Source organism: Entelurus aequoreus, linkage group LG11, assembly GCF_033978785.1.
Source record: "Entelurus aequoreus isolate RoL-2023_Sb linkage group LG11, RoL_Eaeq_v1.1, whole genome shotgun sequence".
NCBI lineage: Eukaryota > Metazoa > Chordata > Actinopteri > Syngnathiformes > Syngnathidae > Entelurus > Entelurus aequoreus.
This window is the reverse complement of record NC_084741.1, coordinates 66,303,762-66,331,443: the sequence shown is the minus strand read 5'-3', so window position 1 is coordinate 66,331,443 and position 27,682 is coordinate 66,303,762. Positions and strand designations below refer to the sequence as shown.

At 37.7% G+C, this 27,682-nt stretch overlaps 2 protein-coding genes across 2 annotated transcripts; both read right to left on the bottom strand.

The window, feature by feature from the left end:
* Positions 1–181: 181 nt before the first annotated feature.
* LOC133660373 (gamma-enolase-like) lies at positions 182–10,279 on the bottom strand. The gene is made up of 13 exons (XM_062063820.1): positions 10,148–10,279; positions 9,868–9,953; positions 7,076–7,171; positions 5,539–5,597; positions 5,393–5,462; positions 5,192–5,325; positions 4,183–4,405; positions 3,911–4,108; positions 3,539–3,615; positions 3,337–3,461; positions 3,142–3,250; positions 876–934; positions 182–514 (listed from the first exon to the last, which is right to left on the bottom strand). The coding sequence occupies exons 2-13, from the start codon at positions 9,950–9,952 to the stop codon at positions 445–447; spliced, it is 1,305 nt and encodes a 434-aa protein (XP_061919804.1). The 5' UTR covers position 9,953; positions 10,148–10,279; the 3' UTR covers positions 182–444.
* A 7,385-nt stretch (positions 10,280–17,664) lies between these two features.
* mlf2 (myeloid leukemia factor 2) lies at positions 17,665–27,080 on the bottom strand. Its single transcript, XM_062063823.1, has 8 exons — positions 26,728–27,080; positions 22,938–23,049; positions 22,817–22,852; positions 22,659–22,712; positions 20,687–20,815; positions 20,360–20,519; positions 20,063–20,287; positions 17,665–18,110 (listed from the first exon to the last, which is right to left on the bottom strand). Exons 1-7 carry the CDS (start codon positions 26,769–26,771, stop codon positions 20,073–20,075), a joined length of 750 nt encoding a protein of 249 aa, XP_061919807.1. The 5' UTR covers positions 26,772–27,080; the 3' UTR covers positions 17,665–18,110; positions 20,063–20,072.
* Positions 27,081–27,682: the final 602 nt, after the last annotated feature.

The window sequence follows — 27,682 nt, the reverse complement described above, 5'->3', positions numbered from 1 at the left end:
AATACTTTTTCCCCATGTAATTTACATTCTGACCACTTTACTGTATATGTTTTGTCAATGGTAGCGAGTTGTGTAATTTACTAACTTTTCCACTTGGTGGTAGAGCAATTACCCAGTACCCTTAATTGTTACCGAATATTGTTGACTTGTCTGGGCTAATAAAAATGGAGACAGATGAGTTTATATATTTATTTGCCACAATGACACACACAATAATGTTTAAAGATGCTTGGTGTTCACAGTACAGGAAAGTCTGAGAAGTTGGTAAAGCACAATCAAGAGTAGAAGACATCCACAGTTGACAAAAAGTAGAGATGGGAGATCAGTGCAGGGAGACACTAACAACAACAAGTCAGTAAAGCCTGTAGCAACACAATATTTGTTTTGCATTTTACACAATGATTGCTGTTACATATATTCCCCTTTTATTGTCACTACTGGAGTTCAAAGTGCACTGGGGTTACGGAAGTTGTGTCCAGCAAAGCGAGCCTGGTCACCCAACTCTTCCTCAATCCTGACAAATTGATGATGAAAGGTAAAAAGAATGAAGATAAAGAAGTGTGTATATATATATATATATATATATATATATATATATATATATATATATATATATATATATATATATATATATACATATATATATATATATATACATACATATACATATATATATATACATACATGATATATACATATACATACATGATATATACATATACATATATATATATATATATATATATATATATATATATATATATATATATATATATATATATATATATATATATATATATATATATATATATATATATATATATATTATATACATTAGTGCTTAGCATTTTAGACTGGTACATAAAGATACACACCTCATGAGCTGATTGTATTTAGCCAAACGTTCCGAGCGACAAGGAGCTCCAGTTTTAATCTGAGAAAGAAGAAAAAATATCCAATATCAAAACATGATATAGCTGGTATTCTCAGGGCATTCAATCGATCGCAACTGGACTGTTCAGAATATAAATGGCATTTTTTGAGAATAAAGTCGTAATACCATATTATATGAAAAAGTTTTAATCTTATTCCAATGTAAAGTTAAATAATAATATAAGAAAAAAGTCACAAAACTGCAACTGCAGTATTGTTCACAAGAATAAGCTGAAATATTACAAAAAAATATTGTTTTATTATATTCTTTATAATTATTATAACAAATGGTAATGTTTTAATGAGAAGAGGTCACAATTTTATTAGCATATGTTGTAATATTACAAGTAAAAAGTAATGATTTTATGAGAATCATGTTTTTTTAAATAAGAAAATGTCATAATTTTATGGCGACTAAAGTTAAAGTAATGTATTATCAAAAAAGTCAGAATACAGCAAGAAAGTTACAACTTTTCACAAGAATAAGTCGTTATACTATGAGAAAAAAGTAATGATTTTATGAGAATTAATTATACTGTTTTGATGATGAAATGTTGCGATTTTATGAAGATAAAGTTATAATATAACAACAGAAAAATTCGAATTGTATTACAATAGTTACAATATTTATTAAAAGTAAACATTTAGAATACCCAAAGAAAGTTTCAACTTATACAAGAATAAGTCATCATATTACGAGAAAAATAAATTATTTTTAATGAGTATTAATTATATTTTTTGTGTATATTTTACAAGATTATTGTACAATTACAAAAAATATTATGAGAAAAAAGTCAATAATATCCAAGAGCTTTTTTTTTGTACAGCAATAATACATTATGAGAAAAAATATATAATTTTATGTGAATAAAGTTCTAATAATATGACAAAATTGACAGAATTCAGCAAAAAAAATGCATACAAATCTGAGTAAATCATAACATTCTAAAAAAAGTAATGAACTTATGAAAATTAATTGTGATTTTTTAAATTCTTGTAAAATTACATGACAGAGTTGTAAATGTGTTCCAATAAAGTTGTAGTTTTACAAGAAAAATATTAGAAAAAAGTCCAAATGTATACCAAAAAGTAATTTTTTTTTAACGAGAATAAAAAAGTTATAATTGTGTAAGATTAAAGATAAAAAGACAACTACAGAATAAAGCTAAAAAAAAAAAAAAGCATTTAACTTCGGATACATTTGTCATTTTTATTAAAATGTTAACATTTTATGAGAGTAAAGTTGTAATACATATAACACGGGGGAGAAAAGTCAAGATACTGCCAAAAATAAAACAAATTTCATGATAATATTACGAGAAGAAGTAAATATTGGAATTATATAAAATAAAAGTAATAATTTCACAAAAACGAATGAAAAAAGTGTAATATCGTATAGTGCAGACCTGGGCAAATTAAGGCCCGGGGGCCGCATGCAGCCTGTTGAGGTTTTCAATCCGGCCCGCCGGACATTCCCAAATAATTGTTTTTAGATCTTTAAGCTGGAAACTGTAGCTGTAATTATAATGTGCAGTGATGTTTTCAAATGACCGTAAGTCTTGAACTATACAAAGTATTTCAATGGTTGGAATCTGCACTTTTGCGTGATATACTAGTTACTACGGTAACAATCTAAGTCACAGCAGCTTAGACGAGGCACCAAGCAGTGTGGGTGGGGAGCTTTTCCACGGAGTGTTTCCAGAGCAGCCAACCTGAAATTCGGGTGTCAGGGACAGACGCGGAAGGAGATTTTTACAACAAAGTTCTATAGCTTAGTGATATATCAGATATATCAGATTGTAGGTGTTTTGTTTTTTTATCCTTCGCGTTCATATTACGCTGTGTTTGTTGCATTTTTGTTGCGGTTGCTTGATTGTAAAATATGTCGATGGAGAGAGTGTGACATTCATATGTTGTCAATATTCAGTGTTTTATCGGTCATAGTTAATATTGTAAATCCCACATTCTTTATTTTCATGTACATTCTGGGTGTCTCATTCAGTTAAAAAAATGTAAAATTCCATTCTGTTCTTTAAGGCGGTCTGTTATAACGTTTTTAGCTTTCAATCAGACATTATTGTGAGGTTTTGTATTAGTGTTCCTAAAAATCATATATACCGACTCCCAGACACATTTTTTTCTCTAAATTTGGCCCTCCGAGTCAAAATAATTGCCCAGGCCTGGTATAGTGTCATAAGTGTCTCTTACCTGTCCAGTGCAGAGTCCCACCACCAGGTCGGCTATAAAGGTGTCCTCTGTCTCACCTGAGCGGTGGCTCACCATCACTCCCCAGCCGTTCTCCTGAGCCAGCTTACACCTGACAGGCAGAAAAAAAAGAAGAATGACACCACATACAAATAGTCTGAAACGAGCAAATGACGCCAAAATACAAAATGTACTCACGCCTTAATGGCCTCTGTGATGGAACCAATCTGGTTGACTTTAAGGAGAAGACAGTTGCAGGCCTTTTCCTCCACGGCTCGTTGTATCCGACGTGGGTTGGTGACCGTTAGATCATCCCCAACCACCTGCACGATGCAACCAGCACTTAAAGACTAATAATTCTGTTTTTTTGTTTTTTTTTTACAATATTTTAATTTGTTACCTGGATGCCCACTGAGGATGTAAACTGAGTCCAAGCAGGCCAGTCATCTTGGTCAAAGGGGTCTTCAATGGACACAACTGAAGGGAAGATGGAAGAGGTCTGGAACACTCGCTTACACTGCAGTGCAATCATGTTGCACACAGAAGTGGCGCGCTATTATCTAGGCACACACCCTCGCCTGCCAAATAAGCACTGTAATTAAAAGCTCTTTAAGTGGTTTAATTGTCAGAGCTGAAGAGGCAACACGCTTCCTTTTTGTCTAAGAGGTGACAGAGGACATGATTAGGGAGCACCAGAAGAAGCCATCCACACACACACACACACACACACACACACACACACACACACACACACACACACACACACACACACCTGGGTAGTTGTTGATAAAGCCTTGGTAGATGCTGGCCAGCTCATCGCCGCTGATGTTGCGTGCGGCGTTAGGCGCAGACTTGAAGTCAAGGTCATACTTCCCCTCAATGAAGAACTCCGAGGCAGCCACATCCATCCCAATCACCACTTTGTCTGTGTAGCCCGCATTCTCTATGGCCGTCTTGATCAGCTCCAGAGCTGTGAGGTCACACAAGCAGGAAGTAATGTCACAAGATTTCTTTTTGAATTATTTTTTTTTTTTGCATTCTTACCTTCACTGTTCTCCTGAATGTTCGGAGCGAATCCTCCCTCGTCCCCTACATTTGTAGCATCCTGGCCGTACTTCTCCTTGATGACACACCTCAGAGTCTGGTAGAGCTCCGCCCCTACACGCAAGGCCTCACGGAATGACTCCGCCCCAACAGGAAGTACCATGAACTCTTGCATGGCCAGTCTGTTTCCAGCATGGGAGCCCCCGTTGATCACGTTAAAAGCCTAAGTGAAGGGTAGGACACATTTATTTGACCTGGTCATCCTGTCTGGTACAGTATACAGTACAGTACGGTACGGGACTTTGTATGGGTTGGTTTGGTTTCATTAAGTTAAGTTTGAGTTGACTTCTTTCTTTTAAAGTATTAAACTAAAATCCTATTTTAATTTTGTTATTAATATTCTATAATTCTATTTTAAGTCATTTTTTATTAAAATAAATTAAACCATTTAATTAAATCACATACAATTGAATTTACATTTGAAAAAAACTTTTACAAAAAAATACATAATTTTTTTTTAAAGACTTCTAATCCTATGCTTTTATTGGATTGTACCACATTATTTTTACCCAATTATCCAAATGGTATTTTTTTTACATTTTGTTCAATACTATAATATGAATGGGGTATGATATTCCATAATCATTATGCATTAGTATCATTCCATTTTATTGTTTTCATTTGATATTTTTCATTTTTGCTATATTTACAGAAGTAATGTGGTTAATGGCAATAACTTAAAACCACAACAACAGTAACTATTGTTAACAATAAATATTTTATTACTGATAATATATAAATACATATACTAATAAATAATGCATTTAATTAAAAATTCACAATCAAAACATGCAATAAAAATACACCTTTTAAATGATATTGTAATACTATAATTAAATAGTCAATATTTATTGTAATATGATGTATATTTGTGATTAAATAAATCATCATTATTATTATCACTATTTAAACGCAGCAGTGTTTTGTTAAGACCAAATGGTGTACTCACAGGAACCGGAAGGACAAGGTCTCTGTTTCCCGCCAGGTCCGCAATGTGACGGTAGAGGGGCACACCTTTCTCCGCTGCTCCTGCTTTGCATACGGCCAGTGACACTCCAAGTATGGCGTTGGCCCCATACTTAGCTGGAGAAAGCCCAGAGACGGTCTCAGCAGCCATTGATTAAAAAAAAATTATAAAAAGTGAACGTACATTTGTTTTCAGTGCCGTCCATTTCGATCATCAAGTTGTCCAGCTTTTCCTGCTCCAGCACGCTGACGCCCTGAGAAGCACAACATGTCACTAGAATCATGCTGACCTCCAGGTGAATATAAACATGAGTGTGGAGTCCTACTCACTGATTGGATGAGGGCAGGTGCGATGCTGTCATTAATGTGACCAACCGCCTTGGTTACACCTAAGCAAGCATACATTAACAACATATTATTTGACCAAAGTGACAATTTTTTGATGAATCTTTTATACCGCGTCTCACTTGATTATTGTAACTCTAGAGAGTTTTTTGGCTCTTACTTGTTAAAGCCCCTTAAAGATTAAGTTAAGCTTTTTAACCTATATGTCCCAAAATGATCTCTCTTATACAAGTGTAATAAAAATGCAATATATACAATAATTTTCTCTCCGACCACATCAAATCTTCACATATAGTTTTACTTAATTTTCATAAGAACCTACAATAAAAGGTGTAATGTTTTATTTTTGGCAGTATCTTGACTTTTCTCCCCCGTTTAATATGTATTACAACTTTACTCTCGTAAAATTTTTACTTTTGAACATTTTAATAAAAATTACAAATATATGTGAAATACTTTTTTTGTTTAACCTTTATTCTGTAATTGTTGTCTTTTTATATTTAATCTTATACAATTATAACTTTTTTATTCTCGAAAAAATGTTTTACATTTTTTGGTATACATTTGGACTTTTTTCGAATAATATTTTTTGTAGTACTACAACATTATTGGAATACATTTACCACTCTGTCTTTGAATTTAAAAAATCATAATTAATTCTCATAAGTTCATTACATTTTTTAGAATGTTATGACTTACTCTGATTTTTCATGCTTTTTTTTTCTGTATTCAGTCGTTTTTGTCATATTATTAGAACTTTATTCACACAAAATTATATATTTTTTCTCATAATGTATTATTCCTGTACAAAACAAATAGCTTTTTGTTATTATTTGACTTTTTTCTCATACTATTTTTTGTAATTGTACAATAATCTTGTAAAATATACCTGAAAAATATAATTAATTCTTATTAAAAATCATAAATTTTTCTCGTAATATGATGAATTATTCTTGTATAAGTTGCAACTTTTTTTGGGTATTCTAAATGTTTTATTTTAATAAATACTGTAACTATTGGAATACAATTTTTAAAAAATTCAAAATTTTTTTTTAAACATTAGGTGGGAAGTAGAATATTTGGGTTATTGGGTTATTGCAGGCTTTTCTAGGTTGCAACACTAATTTTGAGGCATTATCATTTTTGGACCTAAAAAGAGCTAAAGGGAACCTATTATATAAAACCAACTTCTCTTACATGGAGGCATAGCGGAGATATTTACAAAACAATCTTGCCTTCCTTCATACTTTCTCCAAATGAGCCGTTTGAAATGTGTCCCTTTTGTGACGTTTTTCCAATTGGGGACATCAGCGGATATCTCCATATTACCCAAAGGGCTTTACACGAGCCCACCATTGTAGTCAATACGTTTTTTTATTTTTCTCAATCATCTTGTTATGGGACAGACTGGCTCCTACATGCACATGTATCCTCCGCTGTTACCATTTCCAATATGAAGTAGCATATTGAGAATCAAAACAATAACAAATGGTTAATTAGGAGAGTGGCAGCTCTTGCTGACCTTTGCCCTTGTAACGAGTCTTGTCTCCATCTCGCAGTTCCAGAGCCTCATAGATGCCGGTAGAGGCTCCGCTCGGCACTGCTGCCCGAAACAAACCTGGATCGGAAAACAAAAATGGTGAGTTAGCTCCAAAGGCATTGGGACAGGGGAACGGTTTTTGATTATAGGCACCACTTCGATGCATTTCTAATTAACCATGATTATGATGTGTTTTATGTGGGACTCTTAAAATATGGAGATTTAACATTCATTTTAGGTTAAGAATCTTCATCTTCAGGGACTCAATTTTGCATTACTGACCTAAATATAAGACAAGCCATTTTTGGAACTGGTTAACAATGTTTGATGACTGCTCTTTTATCTTAAAATTAGCATCAGTACTCCTGTGTTGTTGTTTTTATTCTGTGTCATGGCTGTTCTGTGTAGGTTGCTAGTGTGTGTGTGACAAGAAGAAAAGCTCTGATTCGCTTTAAAGCAGGGGTGTCAAACTCATTTTAGTTCAAGGGGCGCATGGAGAAAAATCTATTGCCACGTGGGCCGGACTGATAAAATCATGGCAAAATAACTTCAGAATAAAGACGACTTCAGTACGTTTTCTTTGTTTTACTTTGGCCAAAAATGGAACAAGCACATTCTTAAAATGTACACATTTCAAATAATCCTTTTGGCAAAACACTTCAAGTTAGTTGAAAATTCTGAGGAAAAAAATTGTGCAGTTTCAAAAACACCATGAAGAACACAATGAACTTAGTCTTTTCCTCATTATATTTACAAAGCAATTAAACTTCAAGCACTTCCTTTTTAGCAGTCTAATGTTGGCAGTTGACCATTAAAAACATGTTTGAAAAAGACTGTTTCCCCTAACGGCCGAATTGGTGACATCCACAACTGCCACAACACATTCATTTATCATAGTTACAATATTATGATATATTAAAAAATGACACCATAGGTAACATAACTACACTCTTAATCAATGATAACATAGTACAGTGTTTTTCAACCACTGTGCCACGGCACACTAGTGTGCCTTGAGATACAGTCTGGTGTGCCGTGGGAGATTATCTAATTTCACCTATTTGGGTTAAAAATATTTTTTGCAAACCAGTAATTATAGTCTGCAAATGATGTGTTGTTGTTGAGTGTCTGTGCTGTCTAGAGCTCGGCAGAGTAACCGTGTAATACTCTTCCATATCAGTAGGTGGCAGCAGGTAGCTAATTGCTTTGTAGATGTCAGGAACAGCGGGAGGCAGTGTGCAGGTAAAAAGGTATCTAATGCTTAAACCAAAAATAAACAAAAGGTGAGTGCCCCTAAGAAAAGGCATTGAAGCTTAGAGAAGGCTATGCAGAATGAAACTAAAACTGACAAAGTAAACAAAAACAGAATGCTGGACGACAGCAAAGACTTACTGTGAAGCAAAGACGGCATCCACAATGTACATCTGAACACGAAATGACAATCAATAATGTCTCCACAATGAAGGATAAAAACAACTGAAATATTCTTGATTGCTAAAACAAAGTAGACGAAGGAAATATTGCTCAAAGGAAGACATGAAACTGCTTCAGGAAAATACCGAAAAAAAGAGAAAAAGCCACCAAAATAGGAGCGCGAGACAAGAACTAAAACAGTACATGCAGGAAAACAGCAAAAAAATCAAAATAAGTCACGGCGTGATGTGACAGTACACCTACTTTGAGACAAGAGCTATATTGATGCATGCTTGGTCATGCTTTGAAGTCATATGATAAATAAATGATAAATGGGTTATACTTGTATAGCGCTTTTCTACCTTCAAGGTACTCAAAGCGCTTTGACAGTATTTCCACATTCACACACACATTCACACACTGATGGCGGGAGCTGCCATGCAAGGCGCTAACCAGCAGCCATCAGGAGCAAGGGTGAAGTGTCTTGCCCAAGGACACAACGGACGTGACTAGGATGGTAGAAGGTGGGGATTGAACCCCAGTAACCAGCAACCCTCCAATTGCTGGCACGGCCACTCTACCAACTTCGCCACGCCATATCCAACAATTGCGACAACGACTCTTTACTGTCAATTGCGTTTCGTTTTTTTAATGATTTCTGCTGGTGGTGTGCCTACGGATTTCTTCAACGCAAAAAATGTGCCTTGTCTCAAAAAAGGTTGAAAAACACTGACATAGTAGATTTAAGCATAAAATAAATAGAACAATCAACAAATCTAAAAACCGTCAACCAATTGGGAGTGCTGCACGGAACTCTAACTACAACGATGATGGTCATGTTGACTTTAATCTTTGCGTCTTACCGTTTTGTTATTTTATCCGTCGAGTGGATAATTTACAACGGAAGAAGGTATTGTGTCTGCTGCCAGTCACAACGGGATCAGCTGAATGCTTGCACCTGCGCTGATTAGAGTAACGGCAGCCAATCCAGAGGGCGCTTAAAGTCATCTGACGCGTTGTCTCTAAACAGTGTCATGTGTGATGTGGGTAACACTTTAATTTCTATTGCCACACTCAGTGGACACATTTCGAACAGCAGTTTCTTCCATTAAAAAAATTGCAGCTCATGTTATACTTAACTCCTCTCGCGGGCCGGATTAAATCTGTTCGCGGGCCAGATACAGCCCGCGGGCCGTACGTTTGACACCCCTGCTTTAGAGTAAAGTCGTTTGACTCCACCTGTTGGTTTGCATATATACATATTTAAAACGTGTTTTTTTTATTCTGGTCTATGCAGTGTTTAGAAGAAAGATGTACAAACATGGCTGCACAAACACATAACATTTTTTTTTTTTGTTAACCTTTATTGGTATGAAGATCTACTTCCACTGTTGGGTTACCCCTGGAGTCCAGAATCTCCCTGGCAACAATGTTCACTATGGACATCCTGTAAAATAAACAACAACATGGTGGCATTTTCTTCTTTTACACTAAATGCACACCTTATTATTTCACATATGAGTCCCGCAGTAACACACAAGCACATTCCTGCAGGAATCTCCTGTCGAGAGCTGAATCATCCTCCGAGCAATGATGCGGAGAAGATGGAGGAGCGAGAAGAAATGAATGAGGACTTCTTACCTGCGGTCTGTCTGGAGCCCGGCGGAGGAAACGAGAGGATGTGAGGGAATGAGGAGGAAGAAGAAGCGACAAGGGGGAAACAGGAGATGGGAGGAGGGTGAGTACTATAACGCACGAAGGGAGAGGGGGAGGGGCTGATGAGTCACGAGAAGATGAGGGATGGAGGATCAAAGATGGAGATGCTGTGGAATAGCAGGGGAGCTTGTTGAGAGCCAGGATGCAGCCATGTTCATCATTCACATGCACTACTGCCATTTATTGCTGTATATATATATATATGTTTATTGCATCAAACAGCACATTAGCTTACGTCTACTACAGCAAATGCATTAGGTCGGACGACATCTAACGATGAAGCGATGAAAGGAGACAGGTGAGAAGACGTGCATTTAAAAATAGTTGACTGTGCCAGAGAAGGAGGGCTCCTATTGGAGGGAGTCATTGGGAGTCAGTGGTTTTCATTGGCTGTCCAAAGGATCCATGTGTATGTCACATGACCTATAGATTGCAGCACTGTATGCATAATCACAGGGCACAACAATAGGTACACCTAGTATGCACTGCCTCGTCAAGTCTGAGTGGACTTTGGAATATTTTGTCTACCTTAATATGCAAAATGTTAAGAGGCCTCTTCTATATATTGTGCTCTGACAGTGTCACTCAGGACAGAGACAGAATTTATATGATAAATTGCAGTGGCGGGCCATGTATTTCACACCTAGGCCTTCATTGATGTCCTGCTTAGGCCATGTCTACACTATAACCCCTTGAACGAATAATTATTTTGCCCAAGCATCGTGTCAGCGTACTTGCCAACGCTCCCGATTTTCCCGGGAGACTCCCAAATTTCAGTGCCCCTCCCGAAAATCTCCCGGGGCAACCATTGTCCCGAATAACTCCCGATTTCCACCCGGACAACAATATTGGGAGCGTGCTTTATAGACACTGTCTTAAACGTCCTCTCTCACCTGAAACCTTCACCCCTTAACAGCCGCATGCTGTCCCGGCGTCCGCTTTTCCCTCCATATAAACAGCGTATCGGCCCATTCACATAATAATGTAGTGTTGGAAGGGTTTAACAAAGGTCTTTACTCGAAGATGTCAAGTAATGCTGACACGTTGCGTGATCTTTTAACTGATTTATTGATAACGCAAGGCATACTTGGTCAACAGCCATACATGTCCCACTGACGGTGTCCGTATAAACAACTTTAACACTGTTACAAATATGCGCCACACTGTGAACCCACACCAAACAAGAATGACAAACACATTTCGGGAGAACATCCGCACCGTAACACAACATAAACACAACAGAACAAATACCCAGAATCCCTTGCATCCAGAAAAGCTCGAAGGGGAAGGGATATGCTGCTTGTACCTCAACCCCGCCCCTCCCCCCGCCCCCATCTCTCGAATTCGGAGGTGTCAAGGTTGGCAAGTATGCGTGTCAGCCACACTAAACCATCGTTTAAGGCAACCCTCCTCGGATAATTTTTTACACTGGTAAGTGCGCCGTGTATTTCTTGAATCTCCGGCTCTTAACTTTGTATGGACTCATTGATCGTTTACAAACTGAGTTCGGAGAGGAAGTGAAGTCAGAAATACAGGAAGTGACGTCAGAAAGAACACGCCACAGCCAGCTTCATAACAACCGGAGCTAACCACTGGAAAAATGGAGGCGAGTAATCCAGACATGCCCGTGTTTCTCATTCTTCTACATGTACAGACGCTTGTGGAAACCACACATGTAAAGAAAGTCAGACTTTAAGAAATACCTCTCATAATACCATAATTTATGTTGCCACATGAGCACGGTTGCAGAAATACTATACAGAAACACACTTGCGCACAACTGGGCATTGAATCAACTATTTTCCAACGCATTTAAAAATCAAAAACCCGCATCGGCAATTAAAACATATCTTTACGTGGTTACTGTCAAAATGAAAATAATTGTAGAAACATATTAAACGTGAGAAAATATTTGAAATAAAAATATTTGAACTCGCAACTTGCAGCACCCATCGGAAGCCGGAAGCCAGGGGTTGATTCGATTGGAAGTGGCGGACAAACCGTTTCACCGGCTGGCACAGGTTAGCTAGCTCAAAGGTCAGGTGACTTCAACGTTTCGCTCTTCTTCGGCCATCGTGGGTTTAAAAAAGCGAGTACATATCAGGGGCCGTACTTATCAAGCTTCTTAGAGTGCCATTTTACACTTAAGTCCTGAGAATTTGCGAAATTTAGTCCTACTCTCAAACTTAAGAATAAAAGCTTTTTATCAACGTTCTTAAGTCTAAGAATCACTCCTACTCTCCACGATATTTAAGAGACCTTCAGAGGTGTCTTAAGTGGTTAGGAGTTGCCAGCAGGGGGATGGCACTGAGGCGAGAGAGACGTGCGCGAACGTTCAGGGAACGGAACAATGTTTTGTTTTTTTTTGATGACGAGCAGCTGATCAAACGGTATCGTTTAGACAGAGCGGATATTGTCACAGATTTAATACTTTTCGATTCCTTGTTGATTTCTGCATGTGTCTGCAGTGGGCTAGTATATATAGAGCCACCCACACCAGTTTCAAATTAGTTGCCTAATTAATGAATTGGAAAGAAAATGTTATGACAGTAGCGTATGTGTGTGGCCGTGAGGTGAGTGACGTCAGTGAGTGTGTGGGCGATAGAAGAGAGGGAGCGGTAGCGTGAGTGCCGGCGGGGACTAGTTTGTTTTGTATTATTTTGTAGTTTATTGTCAAAATATACACTCCCATTGTCCACTTAAATATTTCCAAGATATTTCTTTATTCTTAGACAACGGATTCCCTTCCGTGATTGGTCATTTCTATGGACACAGAAATGACGTCACCTAAAATTCCGTTTAAGGCACATAGTAATGTCGTAATTCAGCTCTGAGTGTGACACTTAAGATTCAGTCCTACACTTCGCTGAAAGTGTGAGTAAGACGCTTGATAACTAACTTTTAAGTGCAGCTTTCAGCGAAGTATTTATTTACTCTTAAGTCAACTCTTAGCAGACTTCTTAGGACTAATTCTAAGAAGCTTGATAAGTACGGCCCCAGGTTTATCTGCGAGCCAAGTGTGGTTCTGGTGCGGCTCTGTTGATTTGGATAGCACTTCCTTCTCTCGCAACTCACAACTTATGATTACATACTCACTTGTGATTCTCAAGTGAGTATCCAATCACAGGACGTGTACCGTATTTTTCGGACTATAAGTCGCAGTTTTTTTCATAGTTTGGCCGGGGGTGCGACTTATACTCAGGAGCGACTTATGTGTGAAATTATTAACCCATTACCGTAAAATATCAAATAATATTATTTAGCTCATTCACGTAAGAGACTAGACGTATAAGATTTCATGGGATTTAGCGATTAGGAGTGACAGAATGTTTGGTAAACGTATAGCATGTTCTATATGTTATAGTTATTTGAATGACTCTTACCATAATATGTTACGTTAACATACCAGGCACGTTCTCAGTTGGTTATTTATGCCTCATATAACGTACACTTATTCAGCCTGTTGTTCGCTATTCTGTATTTTAAATTGCCTTTCAAATGTCTATTTTGAGTGTTGGGTTTTATCAAATAAATTTCCCCCAAAAATGCGACTTATACTCCAGTATGACTTATATATGTTTTTTCTTCTTTATTATGCATTTTCGGACGGTGCGACTTATACTCCGAAAAATACGGTAAATGTCACGTTCAACTCGTGATCTGATTGGCTATCACAACTATCTATGAACTGTATGTGTCCGTTCACTTACAGTGCACAGACCCCCGCATTGTTGATTCTGAAGGCCCCGGGCAGATTTCGTACAGCATGGCAACATAAGCTAGCTGAATTCTGATTGGATAAAAACTCTGACCTAAAAACAACAGCATAATATGACATGAAGAGTATATGAATACGTTTAGATATTTATGGAAAGTTCATTAAAAATTACTTTTATCTCTTAATTATGATCATGATTTCTGGTTATGTTAGGCCAGCAGAGAAGACCTTGCTGGCCCTGACGGCACACCACTGATAAATTGATTGTACAAGTGTGCCTAACTTTGTTCAATCAATTGATGTTCTGTATAAAAGGCACCAGCAAGTCATGAGTGGGGTGGGCAAAGTCAACCAGGCAATTTTCCACCTTCAGATGGAGTATTAGAAGCCCTTGCCACATGTATAGTAACAGCCGTTTTAGGACATTTTCTGTGCAGGTAGCGGGACAAATTTGACCATGCAATTTTTAGGAAGTATTAGAAACTCCTTTCACAGAGCCTATAAAAACTGCCATGGTACCACCCTCTGGTGGCATTTTGTACAAACAGCACTGACTTAAATGGATGACTACATTTGACCTGCAAATAATAAACAAGAAAATAACAACATTACCTTATTGGGCACGGTAAGATCAAAATTAAGGGTGCTAAAAAAAAATTGATTCACCTCCGAATCGCAACATTTATCTATTCCGATTCCAAATCGAGTCATTTTCAAAAATCGATTAAAAATAAATAAATATGGAGAATTTCTGCAGCACGTTGCTTTTGGTGATGTTTGTTTCTGTAATTATAATTACTACTATAATTAATTAAAAGGTGAAGGAGATGAGCCGGAAGGCAAAGCTCTCAATTAACCGGTCGATCTTCATTCCTATCCTCACCTATGGCCTTTTGGTTATGACCAAAAGGACAAGATCTCGGGTACAGGCGGCTGAAATGAGGTTCCTCCGTTGGATGGCAGGGCTCTCCCTTAGAGATAGTGAGAAGGTCTGTCATTCAGGGCGAGCTCAAAGTAAAGCCGCTGATCCTTCACATGGAGAAGAGCCAGATGAGGTGTCCAGGGCACGTCCTGCCAGTAGGAGGCCACAGGGGACACGTTGGGGAGACTATGTCTTCCAACTGGCCTGCGATCACCTCGGTATCCCCCGGGAGGAGCTGGACAAAGTGGCTGGGGAAAGGGAAGTCCGGGCTTCCCTGCTTAGGCTGCTGCCCCCGCGACCCGACCTCGGATAAGCGGAAGAAGATGGATGGCATTATTTAAAATGACAATGAACTCTTGAGTGTATGTGCTCTTACGATAGTGTCTTTTTTTAGTCTAATATACAATGAGTAAAACAACGGTATTTGTTTTCCAATCTGTGGTGCAATCCGCTGCTTTTTTAAGGTTACAAGGAACACTTAAAACATTGATTGAAAATTCATAAAGTCACTAGTGTATTCCATGTCTTAAAACATTGCAACTTTTTCAATGTTTTAAAAAAAATAAGTTGCTTATATGTCATAGGTCAGCAGGTAGGTTTTTTTTCTTATCATTTTAATACCAAATATTTTGTGAGAATCGGTTAGAATGTAATTATCACCATGGCCGTAACTACCATCGAGGACACCAAGGTCATGTCCTATTTTAAGTGACAAAAAGATATGACTGACTGCAAAATGTAATTAATGTAGAGATCATGCGGAGGGTAGATCATCCTGTCTCGATATATGACCTTTGGTCATGCACAGCCCGTTACAACTCCAACAACGGAACCCAATGAAGTCCATTATTACTGTAAAGATCATCTGATTTGAAATGTCGGTATATCACAGTTGTCGTGTCAGTCAGGTTCTGTTCACAGAGATCAGCCCGCCTCACCCTAAACTATGAACTTGCGATCAGTGAAGGGGCATTTAGCATGAACTCACATTAAATTGTAAATTATTGAATGACAGGGTGCTTCATATAATATTTTACCCCAAACGTTTTCCTGGTCACGTCATGCTGTTAGTTTAGAATATGAGGACAGATTTTGCCGTAGAACTACTCTAAATCGGCCCTAGTGTCTAAATGTGAGTGTGAATGTTGTCTGTTTATCTGTGTTGGCCCTGCGATGAGGTGGCGACTTGTCCAGGGTGTACGCCGCCTACCACCTGAATGCAGCTGAGATAGGCTCCAGCACCCCCCGACACCCCAAAAGGGACAAGCGGTAAAAATTGATGGATGGACTTCAGTCAGCTCCGTGGCGCTGGTCTATAGCAGTGGTCCCCAACCACCAGGCCGCGGACCGGTATTGGTACCGGGCCGCACAAGAATTTAAAAAAAAAGAAAAAAAAAAATTAAATCAACATAAAAAACACAATATATACATTATATATAAATATAGATCAATACAGTCTGCAGGGATACAGTCCGTAAGCACACATGATTGTATTTATGTAAAAAAAAAAAAAAAAAACACCGGTCCGTGGGACACATTTTCAAGCGTTAACCGGTCCGCAGCTACAAAAAGGTTGGGGACCACTGGTCTATAGTATTTTTGCAGAAAGCAAAGCAGAAAGTCTTGGATTCGAATCTGTCAACGTAAAAATGTTGGTTAAGTTTTTACATTCATGTTTTAATGATGTTAAAATTGTTTAATACGCTAAACTTCTGCATATTAAAAAAAAAGTGGAATGTTACAAAATCATGCTGATGATCAAATATGTTAGATGAGTGATACATAGTTATGCCTCAATTAAAGCTTTTGTTATTCTCATTCATTCATGTCATTGTCATCTCAGGGCGTTCAATCGTTCGCAACTGGACTGTTTGGTTTGTCTTGGAAGACGTTTCGCCGCTCATTCGAGTAGGCTTTTCAGTTCGTGCTCATAGACTTGGATTAGTCAGATCAAGTCAAACGGTTGATGCCAAAACCCCAAATATTTTTACTACAAAAACCAGGAGGGTGTGCCTGGGCAAGAATGGTTTCGCCTGATTGTAGTGAGAAAAAAACAACTATTTTGATGCATTCCTAACTGTCAAAGCCAACGACAGTCGGTGAAGTGTAAATTCCCCTCGTTAGCATTGAGGTATTGTGCGGCAGAACAATCGCTGTGGATCGACAAATACCAGTCCAAAATAGTCCGAATCCCTGCGTAAGCATTCCCTTCAGTTGTAAACAAACGGCATTCTGGTCACAGAAAGTGACCAGAATGTTTTTTTCCTCTTGTTATTTTGGAAATTCATTGTGTTGGTCAAGGTAATATTCACTTGGTGCTGGGATACCTACGATTTCAGCCTTTCAAGGCTCCTCTTGGACAACCAATTTTTGACCTTGGTAATTTTCAAATCCTATTTATGGCCCTGATTGTCACCCCAAGGATCTGACTCAAACGTGAGTTGTTGTACGACTCACATCCCTAATCAAAATGATGCCACACTTCAGAATTTTTCCTTTTTCTTAGTTCCAATTCCATCGATGTCAAACGCAACACCGCTCCTCCAACTTCGTATACGAGCTGTCAATCAAAAGCGCTTCCGTTGGGCGCTTTCGTCAAATGTATCGGTCGCATGTTTTTTCCTTAGTGACACAGAGGGACGCCGTATCATTCCTTGGGTTTCATAATGCTTCTGAATCATTTGACCCCTCACTAATATTCAGCAACACCCGAAGCTCACCTTCCTCACCATGTGTTAAAATTGTTATGGCTTTGATGTGGCTTTTTGGCAGGACTTTTGTGTGAGAGACACAACAAAGTAGTTATCTATCAATTAACTTTAATCTAGCTTGTTCCATTAGTCAACAGTATACAGTTCAATTCACAGACACACACGTGTGCCTCCACAAAACATAAAACAGACTGTACAGCAGATGCACTGCATACTTTGAGCACTTTAGTGGGCAAAAACAACACACATCAAACTTTTGGGGAAAGAATTAAGTAAAGCGAGGGGGGCGTTTGTACAAGTGTGTAAGTGCGCCGCAGAGGATCAACTCTAGGACTATCTATGTTTTATGTGTGTGTGGGTGGGTGTTTTTGTATAGAGGGTTGTTTCTTTGTTGGGTATGTTTATGTATCGACAGTCCGGTCAAATCAAACATTAGTGAGGAAGATGGAAGGATCCCCAACATGGTTCACAGCATCCGTGGAGTGTTCCTTCCACTCGCCTCCGACCCCCTTAGGCTCATCTTTACAGGTGGGACTCCTGCATGGAGAGAAAAAGCAACATTTTGTTATAGAAATTATGACATTTTGAAATCAAACGGTGTGTGAATTAATATAAGAGACCTCGGGATCAGCCTTCATTAGAGCTGCAGCTCTTAATTATTTTAGTAACATATCGATTATTTAGATAAAACAGTTTATAGCCTCAATGTGTCTTTATAGTTGAAGCAATATTTTTTATATTATTTTTTTCTAATAAATGCACATCATCAACATTGGACTTGCACTTTTAACATGTGTGCAATAATAAAAATAAAGAATAAAAAGCTTCACGGTTCACCAGCACAGATCACGGCACGCATTCACCACCACTCCCATGTGCAATCTATTGCAGCGGTCATGCGGAAACCATGTCTGCGTATTCACAGTTTCCGGGCACTCAATGCGGTCTGGATTTTCTCAATTTTAATAGGTACACCCATTAAACGAGTAATTGAAGCAACATAATAAAAAGTGAGGCTTTTTTTCTAATCAAATTAATGGATGTAATCGATTAATCGTTGCAGCCCTAGCCTTTCTTAAGTAATACTTTGGATTTGTATTTAATTATATAGAATGCTTTTATTTTTATGTATTTTACTTGCTTCCTGTTTTTGTGCTAAAATGTTTTCCTTCACTAAGTTTAACAATGGGTATTTTTTATGGTTTGTCCTTTCTCCTAATTGTAAACATTATTTTTGGATACAAACAGGAAATAAATATACTTTTCAGCTCAGGTTTTACACCTCATTTCTAAATTACTTAAATGTGCACATATGCCACTCAATTTAAATCATGAATTTATGAAAAACATATATATGCAGGATGTATTAAATGTTTTAGTCAAGTGAAAAATATTACGACAGCACGGAGTGAAAACCTGGTAGCTGCTATTAAACCACAATATTTGACACCATCAAAAGGGGTCATATTACTATTTTTACATTTAAAACACTTCCTTGTAGTCTACATAACATGTAAAGGTGGTGCTTTGGTCAAATTTTTGCATAGATTTCATATTGCAGACCATCGTCAAGACACGTTCTCACTGTCTCTACAGGTTGCGACGTATTGTGGGTGGTCTTATTTATGTGCTGAGGCCAAGCCCCCTTCAACTGTATCTCCTCCCTGTCAGGTATGTTGTAGTTTTTTAGCACTTCAATATACAGGCTACTGAAAGATATATGTTTGAACTATACAATACTTTTTATTAGAATTGGCAACAATTGAGGATTTTAGGATGCCAATCTGATCCACATCAAGAGGATAGAGAAAAATAAGGAACTTATTGACTACAACTGGATAAAAATGGCTGACTCACACTAAGCCCTTCAGGTAAACCTCTAACATATACTGAGATATCCGCTGACGTAACTAAGAGAAAAGAAGTCACTAAAGTTTCAACTTCCAAACAGCTCATTTGGAGCAAGTTTGAAAGAAGGCAAGATTGTTTTAGAAATATCTCCGCAATGCCGCCATTGTTTGATTTCTAATTTTCAGGACTTATTGGGATCCCAAATACACAAAAACAGGGACAATTAGGTAAGAAAAGTTTGTTTTACATAAATAGGGCCCCCTTTGAGGCAAATTTACTTGAAATTTCTTAAAACAGTTCAGTGCACCCTGCCAGAAACCTGCTATAAGTTTAGGCTGTTTAGCCACCAAATTTGGTACACACCTTTCAGGAATCTACAAGCACGTGTGGAACTGTCAGCAAGATGTGTTGAAAAACACGGTCGCCATCAGGCAAAACATCTTGCAGGGGCACAGGCGGGATTAATTGTCTGTAAGTCATTGACCATTTGTCTAACAATAATACAATCTTGAGGATACATCTGTATTTCATGTATGCTAGCATGTATTCCAAAGTATTTAGATCACAAGCTATGGTGGGTGAGTCCTATTTTTCCCCATGACTGTACAAATGTTATCTCGACGTGAAGACATACACACCTACTACTTTTCACCAGTCGTAGCGTGGACGGGGCTGGGGCGGCGGGTGGTGTCGGGGGGACTCGTGCCGATGGCCCGGCGGGGTTGTGGAGCTTGGCGGGGCGGTGAGAGCCAGCTGTTGGCCCCCTGCCCGTCGGTCACGGCCGTAGTCGATCCCCCGGGCATTTGGTGGAGCGTACCGTCCTGCCTGGCCCCTCCACTCCACGTCAAAGGCTTCAGCCTCACCTGTTCAGAGAGTCGTTAATTAACATGCATTATTTAGCTCAACTGCTTTTCTCCATCACAAAACGGACTCACTCTCCTCCAGGTTAATGAAGTCCTGGCGGTCTTCACGGTCTCCGGTGCGGCGGTTCCGTGAGCGCTCCATGATATGCGCGCGCTCGCCAATGTGGTGGCCGATGGCGAGGCGCTCCAGGCCGCTATCGCTGTCTCGCATCGACTGGTGCGTCTCGCGGATCTGCAATGGAGCGCACTCAGATTACAAAACGGGTCATTTTGGATGAATTTCAATCATTTGTTTGACAGGTGTAGCATGGCATAGTATAGCATTATCTCAACAAGGGATTCTCAGAACATGAGTCATTAGATCAATAGCTTGTGTAGGTATTTAACCGCAAATCTCACCCCTCCAGGGCCTGTTCTTGTTGCACTAGTTTGCTGGTACACTGAAGGAGCCCCAGAATCTAATGACGAGTAGGATATCACAGTGGAAGAGGAGAACGTCTGACAGTTGGGCGAACTGGACATCCTGTCCTGCAAGCGAAGAACACAAATTAGTAAGAGGGTGGTTTCATCTCATGTCATGTTTGTTAAGAAGTGCTAGAATGTAAGAACTATCTTGTGCATCATTCTAAACGACAAAACAAATGAAAACTTGAAGAAGCATGGAGGTCTGCAACTTCTTTGTGTGTGGCTAGGTCAAGGAAATTGGTATCAAGACTCTCCCAGATAAATCCTCCATCGTTTTTGCTCGGGTAAGGTTGCATTTCAGGATTTAACTTAACGTCTACAGCCATGTTTGTTGCTTTGTTTTTGTTGTACGTGCCGTTAACAAGTATGCGTGTTTTTCCCTGTCTTTATCAAAATATAACTATAGATATCAACGTTGTGCATGTGCTAAAAGTTTCAATTATGATTGCTGCCTTTGTTAAAAGCTTCACTCTTTTAGATTCATTAAACACTTGAAGGAAAAATGTGTTTTAAGCAATACAAATAATATCAAGATAATATTTACGTTAAATGTATACCAAACAAACTTTTAACGATGTGATCACTACATATTTGTGCGTTGTTCGACTCTGCTTTCTTCGACTGGAGTGTGTGCCTCTCTTCTCGTCATCTTTTGTAAAATCTTGACATCTTTTGCCCTTCCTGATCACCTCTCGAGGAACTCAAAAGAAACGTGTATCCTTTTCGCGATTTGAACGGTTCGTACAGCCTAAAACAACGCAAGCATAGGACATTTTTCTTGGAGAACGGCAAAATGCCATCCAGAACACTATGACAACAGATGCTCGCTGGCCCACCACTTAAAGCAGGGATGTCAAACTCGTTTTCATTGAGGGCCACATCGCAATATGGCTGCCATCAGAGGGCCGCTTGTAACAGCGCAGGTATGAATTTGCGTCTGGATTTCATTATTAATTATATATATATATTTTTTAAGTAGACTGTCGATTTTACAGTAAAAACTTAACATTTACAAAATGTTACTGTAAAATAGTGTTCTTGACAACATTTTACAGTAAATATAAAAACAGTACCAGTTTTGTTTTTTGTTTTTTACGGAAAAAGCTGGCAGCTTAGTTGCCAGAATTTTACTATTAAATTTACATTGTTTTTTTACAACATTACATTGTTAATAGATAAACAATACAAGTTCTGTTTTTATTCTGGCAACTTAGCTGCCAGTTTTTCTACCGTAAAAACAGATGTACCGTCTTTCCATTTACAGTACCGGTAATACACCGTTAAAAACAACAACCGTAGACTTTACAGTCAAAAACTGGCAGTTAAATCAACACAATTTTAATGCAAAAAAATGGTAGTTTTTTTAAAAAATTGACAGTAATATGCCGTAAAGAACACTGTAAAATGTATTGTCATTTTTATTAATTTGATGGGTAGTTTGCTGTAAAATCATAAGTATTTTTTTATTTAGACAACAAATGTTTGGAAAGTGTAATATACTGTAACATTTGTTTCAATAATGGATACTATTAAAGTTTAAAAGGTATGCAATTTCAAGCAGTGCATATATTTTTTCTGTCAAAATAAAAAAAATCTATTACATTTAGTGAGAGAGTATTAGGTACTTTGACACATCATTTCCAGGTGTTTGTGGGCCAGATAAAATGTTGCGGGCCACATCTGGCCCACGGGCCTTGAGTTGACACCTGTGACTTAGAGTCTCCCATAGTTATTAACAAGCCAGACATGATGTCAGGTGAATAAAACCTATTGAGAAGAGTTTTTTTTTATTGGCCCACAGCCTATTCTAAAATAATTTTCAAACTATTTGGGGCAGTTAAATGTACTGTATCTCAGTAAACCCCTGGGTCCATGAGTTTGGTAAGTGGTTGGAAGAATTACTCACCACATTCCCCATCATTTCCCCCATCATGCCAAACATGTCCATGAAGCCACCACCCTGCAAACAGTTAGAAACCCTGTGAGCTTTCTTGTGCACTGCAAGCAGAAAAACATCTAAAAAAAATTTGATTTATAAAAGAAAATTCTAGATGCATAGCTTACCATTCCCATCATTCCAAAAGGGGTCAGTGCACCAGCCTGAAAATAACACAGACCAAATTAAGTTCAAAGACGGGATAAAGAAATCAGAAAAAACCCAGGGGCTGTTATTTAGGTGCATTACCTGTCGCCGTGGTGCACGGTGTGGCTGTATCTGTGGAGCAAGTGCAAAAGGGTCCATGGCAAAAGGTCCAAACATACTCCTCATCTGCTGCCTTTGAGCTGCGAATGGATCCCTTGGGGCACAAAAACCACAATGGTAGGGTGTCACCAACATTGAATAATATCTTCAGGAAGCCACTGGGTGTAGCTGCTAAAAGTACAACCCAGAAGTACAGAGAAGAACGTGAAATTCATTGTGTTTATCGTAGGAGCATTCCATTGTATGTTTTTACCAATGTTGTATTACAGTCATCCTCAAACTGTAATACGAGGACCACTGGTGGCACTAGTGGAAGTAATAAAAACTAGCAATTCACAGGACTTTAATCTCTCAAGATACTAAATAATAAACATGCAAATATAAAAATCAAAATGATGACAAATAGGGATGGGAATCAAAAACCGGTTCTGAACCATTGTATCAATTCCTTGGAACCATTTTTCAGGGTTGGGATGAAATCATTACGCAACGTGCGTAGTGACGTCAGATCGCAAAATGGCGGTGCCCTAACGAAACAAACCCTAACATTTTACAAGAACAGATTGCAACAGCACTACTTGTAATAATTAAAAGGCTGCTATTTCATCAAGGGGACATACGAGCAATATGCTGAAACATTTAAACACACAGCATGCAATAATTATGAATAAAAGTTGCGTTTTTGAACCGCTTCTCTCTCATCCCAACAGCAGTAACACGAGCAATTCATCTGAATACAACAGGTACCAACTAACACAGCCTATCATGTTAGCGCTATTATTTGTTCAATTGAAATGGATGCCTTCTCATTTATATCAGCATGACGAGAAACACATTCTGACTGGCTCCGAGGCGGTCAGTACTCGCCCCAGTTCACGTCTGCCATTAGACGAATGTCACCCAGCAGCGACTAAGTTTGTGGTCAAAAGCTTGCATGTTTGCTACAGTAGACACTACTAATTTTCGGTAGGTGAATGTTCAATTGTAGTCAGAGAAAAGTTGCATATTTTCCTCCCACCACATTTTCTCTCAGTCATCATATTAGACAGGTGAGACTAAAAAAATAGAATATCGTGAATCATGTCATTCATGTCAATTAACTTCAAATGTGAAAATAATGTGTTATATTGACTAATTACATGCAAAGTGAGACATGTCAAGCCTTTATTTGTTATCATTTTGATGATCTTGGCTTAGTTTTTGAAACCTTACATTGTCTGAGATTTTCAAGTCAAGGTTTCCATAAACCATAAGCCATAATCATCAAAATTATAACAAATAAAGGCTTGACATCTTACTTTTCATGTAATAGGTTAATGTCACATGTTACTAAATGTTACATTATTGTGTAATTTGCACATGATTTATTTTGTTAAATTCTACAGAAGAATATTCCTTTACAAAAATTTTTTTTTTCTATGCTACATATGTGCCTCTTGAGATCTCACTGTAGGCTTTGTATCTGCTAAAAGTAAACAGAAGATTGAGAAATGCATTGTGTTTATCGTAGGAGCATCCCATTTAATATGTTTTTACCAATGTTGTTTTACAGTACATCCTCAAACTGTAATACGAGGACCACTGGTGGCACTAGTGGAAGGAATAAAAACTAGCAATTCACAGGACTTTAATCCCTCAAAATACCAAATGTTAAAGATGTAAATATAAAAATTAAAAAGGATGACGAACAAGGATGGGAATTGAAAGCCGGTTCTTGTTCAGAACCGGTTGCCAGTGTATAAATTCCTTGGAATCGCTTGCCATTTTCTCACACGGTTCCTTTTAACGATTCTCCCGAATCAATTAGTGTGCGAGGAAAAAAAAAAATAAATATATATATATATATATATATATATATATATATATATATATATATATATATATATATATATATATATATATATATATTACCGTTCAAAAGTTTGGGGTCACCCAAACAATTTTGTGTTTGAGCCTTCATTTCTAAGAACAAGAATAGACTGTCGAGTTTCAGATGAAAGTTCTCTTTTTCTGGCCATTTTGAGCGTTTAATTGACCCCACAAATGTGATGCTCCAGAAACTCAATCTGCTCAAAGGAAGGTCAGTTTTGTAGCTTCAGTAACAAGCTAAACTGTTTTCAGATGTGTGAACATGATTGCACAAGGGTTTTCAAATCATCAATTAGCCTTCTGAGCCAATGAGCAAACACATTGTACCATTAGAACACTGGAGTGATAGTTGCTGGAAATGGGCCTCTATACACTTATGTAGATATTGCACCAAAAACCAGACATTTGCAGCTAGAATAGTCATTTACCACATTAGCAATGTATAGAGTGTATTTCTTTAAAGTTAAGACTAGTTTAAAGTTATCTTCATTGAAAAGTACAGTGCTTTTCCTTCAAAAATAAGGACATTTCAATGTGACCCCAAACTTTTGAACGGTAGTGTATATATATATATATATATATATATATATATATATATATATATATATATATATATGCATATATATATATATATATATATATATATATATATATATATATATATATATATATATATATATATATATATGCATATATATATATATATATATATATATATATATATATATATATATATATATATATATATATATATATATATGCATATATATATATATATATATATATATATATATATATATGCATATATATATATATATATATATATATATATATGCATATATATATATGTGCACATATATATATATGCATATATATATATGTGCATATATATATATATATATGTGCATATATATATATATATGTGCATATATATATATATATATATATATATATATATATATATATATATATGTATATATATATATATATATATGAATGTGAGTGTTGTCTGTCTGTGTTGGCCCTGTGATGAGATGGAGACTTGTCCAGGGTGTACCCCGCCTTCCGCCCGATTGTAGCTGAGATAGGCTCCAGCGCCCCCCGCGACCCCGAAGGGAATAAGCGGTAGAAAATGGATGGATATATATATATATATATATATATATATATATATATATATATATATATATATATAAATGAGCCCCTGCTCTAAATTGAACAAAAATTACCTTTTTTCCTCTATTTTCCCCAAATGAGAATCGATAAGAGAACCGTTGAGGAACCGACTCATTAAGCAGAATCAAAAGTGGAATCGGAACAAGAAAAATCTTATCAATTCCCTTCCCGAATGGCGAATAAACTCAGGTGAAATATTTTTTGTTCAATATTTGCTGGCATGAAATGACTGTAATTGTGAAGAAATAAAACTAACTTAAGTATTTTCTAGCATGGACATGTCTTCAGCGTTGTATGTGATTAGTGCATCTATAATATGGCCTGGATGTTTTAGTTTGTAGAGTTATTAGGTGTGTTAGTCACATACAACGTAACTCCTCCATCAAGGTGTCATTCCCTGCATATTTTAGGTGCCCATTTAACTATGCGGTGCAACGCTGTCATGCAGAAAATACTCCCGATTTCAAGTCTTTTTAACCTCCATCGATTGCTCACATTAATACCAAGTCGCCCCTTGAGCAATTAAAGTGATGAAGAGCTCTCCCTACAAATGAATGTGTTCAACATGGTGGCACACAGTAGGCCGTCGCAACTGGCCGGGGGGGGGGACGAGTTAACAGCCTCCCACCACCCCGACAAACACACGTAATGTGCATGAAATGCAGCTCTTTTCACCAGTCTTCTACAAGCCTAAATGTCTAAGCGCCGACGCGGTGTATTTACTCACATCATGAAGGGGTCGTCATCGACGTCATTCAGGAATCGAAACATGTTGTGAGGGATTCAACTCAGCTGGCTGCTGTTGTTAGCTAGCCAGCTAGCTAAGGTAAATAGACGTCTTTGCCACGAACGGAACTGGATGCGAGATTGTACTCAAACTCCCTTCCCCCACGACCGCAATGGCCGTAGAACTCTTTCAGCTGAGTAAAGCGACAAACGAGCTCTCACTGTACAAGATGGCAAATTCCACAACCTCGAACAAAACATGAGAACGGAAGTCAGCTTTTGACAAAGGAGAAGCCAAATTAGCTCACAACGCGCCTGTGTAGACCACTGCCGCTACTTCCGGTATGGACAGTATCAAAATAAAAGCTGAGGAAATGTCATTACACGAGCTAAATCCGCCCATAAATAGATACAAAATAAACAGGTCCGAATAAATAAATAAACAGGCCTGCGAGTTCAGTTCAAAACTTGGGCGCGACTTTTTTTTGCCGAATCCTAGAATCATTTACCATGAATTGATTGATTGATTGATTGATTGAAACTTTTATTAGTAGATTGCACAGTGAAGTACATATTCCGTACAATTGACCACTAAATGGTAACACTCGAATAAGTTTTTCAACTTGTTTAAGTCGGAGTCCACTGATCCATTGATTCATGATACAGACATATACTATCATCATAATACAGTCGTCACACAAGATAAACATCAGAGTACATTGAAATATTTACATTATTTACAATCCGGGGTGTGGAGGGGGCGGGGGGGGGGGGTAGGTTTGGTTGATATCAACACGTCAGTCATCAACAATTGCATGATCAGAGAAATGGACATTGGAACAGTGTAGGACTGACTTGGTAGGATATGTACAGCAAGTAGTGGACATAGAGATAGAGATCAGAGAGCATAAGAGTAAGAATAAGTATCTACATTTGATTATTTACAATCCGGGGAG